The following is a 6,234-nucleotide window of genomic DNA, read 5'->3' as shown; positions in this document are numbered from 1 at the left end:
TCTTTGTGTCTGTGGATAAGGAAATTCAATTAGCTTAATTGGCCTGGATATTATGCTCTGTAATGTGGTGTCGACAAACTTCACAGGGCACTTTAGAAGCACCTCACTAATGAGAGCAATAACTTTAATCCAAATGTTTTACCTCGACATCCCAGATGATTCTAAATTGAAATCCAGGTAATTAGTTGAAATAACCCATGAGGAGATAGATGGTGCCTCTTCGTCTGCTAATGGCAAAGTATGAATGAAGTGTTGGCTTTTCTCTTGTTCCATGTGAGACACATGACAGCACCAAAATAGAAAATCCACTTTTAACTCTGTCAAGAAGAAAGCCTATTGTGTATTTTGAGCTGAACAAAAGATGAATTTGAAAAATGTGCAAATATCTTATTTGAATGGAAAATTTCAACCCTGAAACCAAGGATCTTTACTCTGAGGCTCTGTGAGCTCCCTTTCATTTTAGCAAAACTAAGAAGGACATTTTACAAGCACCAGAGACAATAAACTGAGGAAATTATCTTTACTTTTAGTCATATGTCATAGACTGCAACATGCTTTGCTGGCTTACTCTGGTGGTGGATTGGTAATGTTCTGCTCTTGTGTGAGACATTTAGCTTTAGTTGATTCAGTAAACATAGAAGTATAAAAGCAGACTCTCTTCAGATATGAAACTCTGTCTTACAATCATTGAAAAAACAGTCAAACTTATAAGAATGTCAGAAAAAAGACACCACACTCACTGTTAACACAATAAAACTGTATTACATTTGTGCTTAAAATTATTACAATTACAGTATTTACAAGTGTTGTCCTAAAAATAAACATCTCATGCTGGATGACACATAAAAAGAAATCATTGTACAACAGCAAGCAAAAGTGAATATTTCTTTTATGTACACCCATAATTTACAAATTAGAGAAGGATCTTTTCCAGCTAAGAAATGGTGCAGAGCACTGTCACAAGCTGATATTTAATACAGAAATATCAATGGTTTGTTTGTTTGAAGAGGATGAAACTCCTCTACAGCAGGGAACCATTGACTGGCCAGTTAAATGAACCCAAAGCTGTGTGGAAAATTACAGAGCCTTCCTCAACATTAAGCCGGTGATTGAGAAATCACTGATTAGATTCAAGTACCAGCATGTCAAACAACCAAATTATGGACAACTGGTGGTGCACTGAATGTTTATCAAATAAATAGTGTACAAAAAGTAACCAACCCAGACTGATCCCTACACCCCTACAACCACTACAACAACTTGCCTCCATGCGAATCTCTCCATATTTCAGTTTGACCGCTGTGAAAGCAAGATTTTAATAAATACAAAAAGTCTGTTTCAGCAAAAAATACACAGCCTGTCTTCACAAGAACAGAGCCTGTAGTCACAGTCCAAACCCAGGCTGCCCAGATACTGCTGAAAGTAGTTCTGATGGAATGCATTTCAGGAATTGACCTGACTCTTGTCACCACCTGAAAGGTCTCACATAGCCAGGTGTTTTTCTGCAGGCATTAAGTCTGGTCCAGAACATTTAAAGCTACTTTAATTGTTTAATTGTTTGTTTGTTTGTTTTTTGGCCACTTGGGGGCTGCAGAACAAATTAAAAACATAACTTCTGACATAATATACTATCAGCATGGGGCAAACAGTTTCCTATTTACACATCCAGCAGACAAAGAGCAACTTTAGCATCTCACTGGAGCTGTTTGTCTCCACCTGGTGAATGTCCATCCAATCCTCCTTTTAGTCTGGTTTTGTCTCCAACAACTCCTGTGAAAAGTATCTGGCTCCTTAGCTGCACCGTACTCCACTTTCTTCACCAGCTACTTGCTAACTCTTGGTTTGGCTGAAAAGCTCAGAGCTGAGAGTTAGATGATGATGTAAATTTCCCCATTGTGGTAGTCCCACAATGGGGAAATTATTTTATGATAATCTGTAGTTTCACTACCAGGGATGCCTTTTACATTAGAAAATAGATGTCATTTTATCCATTGTTAATTTATTAACAAATGCTGATTAGAGCAGCTTTATTGTTTTCAAAAGCCACTTACTTTGATGAGAAATAGTCTTTTCATTGACATTCACAGCCAATCTCAACAGCCAATCACACTTTTACCTCAAGTACCTCAAGTATATTAATGTAGAGAGAAATTTCATCTGACAAAAGAAAAGCACTGATTATGTCATAATGTTAGCAACTATTGGCATGTTGAAATCCTTGTGATCAGCTGTGGAACCCTAAAGTCCTGAAAGCATTACATGGACCAGACCAAGCCTTGTGAGACTGCATGGCAGATAAGTCCTCAACCTGAAGAGAGATCCTAAAACACACACACACACACACACACACACACACACACACACACAACAACAACAACAACAACAACTCAAGCATCCAAAGGCATTATGTTTGCCGCTCTTCAGTTTACATTCACTGTGTTTTTAATCTGATATCATACAGTAAAAAGGTCTTTATCTCAAAATTACATCGATTGACGATACCTCAGTGTGTTTTAGATTCAAGTAGAAGTTGTTGGACTATGCAGTCAGGTTGGATGCAGTCTGTCCAGATGAAGTGAGACAAGTCTGGTTTTGGGTGGGTTAATTTTTCTTTTTCCAACAAGGCCGGCGTTTATTGGCCAGAAGGAAAGAGGCAGCATCCATCAGTCACAAACAAAGAAATAGACAAACAGTTTTTTTCGTAGTTGTAGTTTGTTGTATGCTTCCAGGGCCTTTCCCTGCCACACTGGCGTGTCTATGGCTATTTTGTACAGCAGAATGTGTCCCCTCCCAGGGAGGCTCACTTAGTTATGTACATGTGGGGGACAGGAGATGAACAGGAGGCAATAGTGCTTTTTGTTGTGTGATTGCAAGCTCTCCTTCAGTCTCTCTCTTTCTCCCACTCCTCCTCTTCCTCCTCCTCCTCCTCCATGTTGGCCTATGAGGGTCAGCGGACCTGGGGAGCGTAGCCCTCCTTCATCAGCCCCTCCTCGTAGTCTGTCTGGCATAGGATCATGTTGTTCTTCAGGAAAAATTTGTCTCCCACACAAAACCTGCACCACACAAAGAGACAGAGGAGGGGGTGGGGGTTTACATAAACATCAAAGCCAGAATCTCATCATTAGTACTCAGCTGTAGGCTAGCAGGCCCAGCCTGCTGCAGCAGCAGCTTTGTGACTATTGTGAAGAATCTCTACCTTAGCTACCATAACCCCCTTCAGCTGCAGCGGTGCCGTGTGCAAACGAGGAGTTCTCCTCCAGGAAACAGTCCACTCAATTACAAGGTGGGAAATACAGGGCTTAGGGGGTGGGGGTTACTTTGAGTAGAGAAGGGGCTCTGGTGTATACGAATGGAATTATCTCTGTTTCAGGCCAGGGTTCCTTTCCACCTGCAGCTACTACAGAACCACCCCCATCCCCCTACCCCTTACTGACCATGGCAATCCTTTCCTGCTCCAGCCAGGGGAGCCCACAGTTACGCTTGACCTTTCAGCACAGCACCAAGTGGAGATTATGTTGAACATGTAAGAGAGGTAACTCAGCTGTATTGCCCTGAGGGCTGCTTATCTCCTCCAAAGTGCAGGTTGGACAAGGTCAGAAAGCAGCAGTGCCAATGTTTACCAGTGGGGAGGTGGAGCTGGGGTGGGGGTAAGGGGACAGTGAGTCTCGCCTCCGTTTGACTTCCCTGGATGTCAAGACTGCTGAGTTCAGTGCTGGGAGCTGCACACAGCAGATGCAACTCAGGTACCTGACGAGCTCAGGCTGTTTGTAGCATTTATTCAGGGCTGCAGGGCAGATTGAGAGAATGATTTGTTACATCCTCTTGGGACCAATTAGCAGGATTCAAATACACCGTAGGTATTGGCACAAAATACTGAGAGTGAGAATGGTGTGTTTCTTGAAAAAAGCCAAATGTTCTGAGGAAGAGATGACATTTATTTTGAACGAGATATGATGTAAAGCTGAAGTACTTTTTTGAATTCATGAACGGATGGAATGGATGAAATGAGGATAAAGTACATAACAGTAGGTAGGATTTTAGGGATGCCTTCCTGCCAACCTGCAGTACTTTTAGAAATGAATGACTCATCAGGTAAACTCTGCTGATAAAATCAGCTTCACCCAGCTAATGTTTTTTAAGCTAAATTTAAAAAAAATTCTCTCTGTCATGGCTGACAAATACATATTGACCTGTTTTCTCCAAAATTACAGAAGTGAGACTTATAGCCTAAAAACAAGGGGTAATAAATTTTTTGTTAATATTTATTGTTTAAAAATTATAATTTAAAGCCTTCATGCAGAGTGTGAGTCCAGGGGGGTGGATGCTAAAACCCCTTTATAGAATAGAATATCATTTAATGTAATATTTTCTGTCTAAGAGAAGAGTGGCCTCAGCACAATTGTGTCCAATACAAGAGTAATGTTTAGTCTTCTTCTCTCATGACTTCATTAGGTTTTTTGCCTCTTTCACTTCACATTATACTTTATACATCATTATACTATAAAGATCATCTGAAAAATCTGAACAAGAAGGAATTTAAATGAAAGGTCTTGAAAATATTTCTTATTGCCCTGAGACAGCTTTGACTGGAGACTTGGACATAGTTTATAACACAGGTGAATAATTGTCTGAACTCTGATAAATTATAAAATTATACTTTTTGTTTCTGAGTTGTAGCTTTCTTTCCTCAACTGTGCAGGATCATCTCCTAATTCAGCTTTTTTTTTTCAGCAGATGGAAACGTTTAGCCTGCAGTGTAATTTTTGTCTAACATATCTGGTTAATGCCAGGACACTTCACACCTTTATTAGCAAACTAAACATAGATGACTCACATCCATCATCTGCACTGTTTGAAACAGTGATTGAGTCAAGGCAAAGGCCTGTTTCATTCATCCACTCCAAAATATGTTCTGTTTAAATGATATGTTCACTCCCACTTTAGCTTTATCTCCTTTATTTTTTTACCTTCTCTCCACTACTTGTACCAGCTCTCCCTCTTTGTCATCCTCTTCCTCTCCTTCTTCCCTCTTCCCACACCTCTCATCCCTCCCTGCTATTATTTCACCCATAGCCCAATTGTTTCTGCTTGGTGAAATGTCAACAGCATATGTGACATATGTGCACCAATTATGATGGGGCTATTACACTGAGCCCATCACAGGCATGTCTAATAAAACACCTTGTAATGCCCCAGTATTTCCACTGTTTGTGTTTGTGTTGCTGTGTGCAGCTTTCAGTGCAGAGTGATAAACTGAATAAATGGAAATATTCTGATAAAAAGGTGAGGCATACATTGTCTTCATTTACCCAGTAATTTTTGAGATCTTATCTTATTTTTATCTAATTATGATTTAATGTTTTTACAAATGTGTATGTCTGTAATTGTTGTGTATGAAGGAATATCATGCAGATTTGCAAAAACACTATACAAATACAAATCCATCTGCCCATGAAGACTGTGGGATTTTGTTGTATGCCTGAGATAGAGATGTAAATATACAAATACAGCAGATTTTATTAGGTTTGGATTCTGAATTTTTTTCTGAAATGATAAAAAATTATAGATGCAGAATAATATAATTTAATATAACTTATAAATAATAATAATAATATATTTTCTTTATTCAAATCGTATATATATATGTGTGTGTGTGTGCATGTGTGTGTGTGTGTGTGTGTGTGTTGATTTAAAGGTGGTTAGTCATTTCTCTGTAGACCTACATCATTTTTTTGTTGTTGTTGTTGTCTTTTTGCACAGTTGCAAAACCTGCAGTTTGGATTTCAGTCATACTTCAGTCATACATTTTCAACGGAGGTTGACATCCTGTTTTTTAATCCCACCTGCAAAGCTGCGATTGGTTGGTTTTTTCTTCCAGCTGAGGCAGGCATTTTTAATGAACGCAACACCAGATCTATTTAAAATTTCAGAGGGATCTTGGCTGTGGGCAGTGATTCAGTGATTCAGAGGTTTGGAGCTAACCTAAATACTCCTTAGCTGCTTTTGAGAGAGACTGTCTCAAAGTGTGTGCTGTTATTCCATAAACATGTCTCAGCCCTAGTGTATTTAAGTTTATGGTGGCAGGCTCTCAAGCCACACACACTGCAGTGTGGCCATTAAAAACAGATACAGTAAAAACCTCTTTACATGTTTTTGGATGACATATCTTATGGGGTTGTTACAATACTAAAATTTTAAGTTGTCTGAGAGGTTAGGTTGTCCATACAAATGTAC

The 6,234-nt window shown here is 39.3% G+C and overlaps 1 protein-coding gene across 3 annotated transcripts in view; it reads right to left on the bottom strand.

Moving 5' to 3' along the window:
• Positions 1-743: 743 nt before the first annotated feature.
• The window catches only part of lmo3 (LIM domain only 3), a 48,023-nt gene continuing 42,532 nt past the window's right edge, over positions 744-6,234 (bottom strand). For all 3 annotated transcript variants that reach the window (XM_018697241.2, XM_018697242.2, XM_018697240.2), the window contains exon 4: positions 744-3,053. In XM_018697241.2, the coding sequence (XP_018552757.1) occupies positions 2,948-3,053 (106 nt within the window). In that variant the 3' untranslated portion in view covers positions 744-2,947. The remainder of the gene's footprint in view (positions 3,054-6,234) is intronic.

The sequence above is a fragment of the Lates calcarifer genome, linkage group LG18 (genome assembly GCF_001640805.2).
Source record: "Lates calcarifer isolate ASB-BC8 linkage group LG18, TLL_Latcal_v3, whole genome shotgun sequence".
NCBI lineage: Eukaryota > Metazoa > Chordata > Actinopteri > Centropomidae > Lates > Lates calcarifer.
The sequence above is the reverse complement of the archived record's forward strand: the minus strand, read 5'-3'. Positions and strand labels throughout refer to the sequence as shown.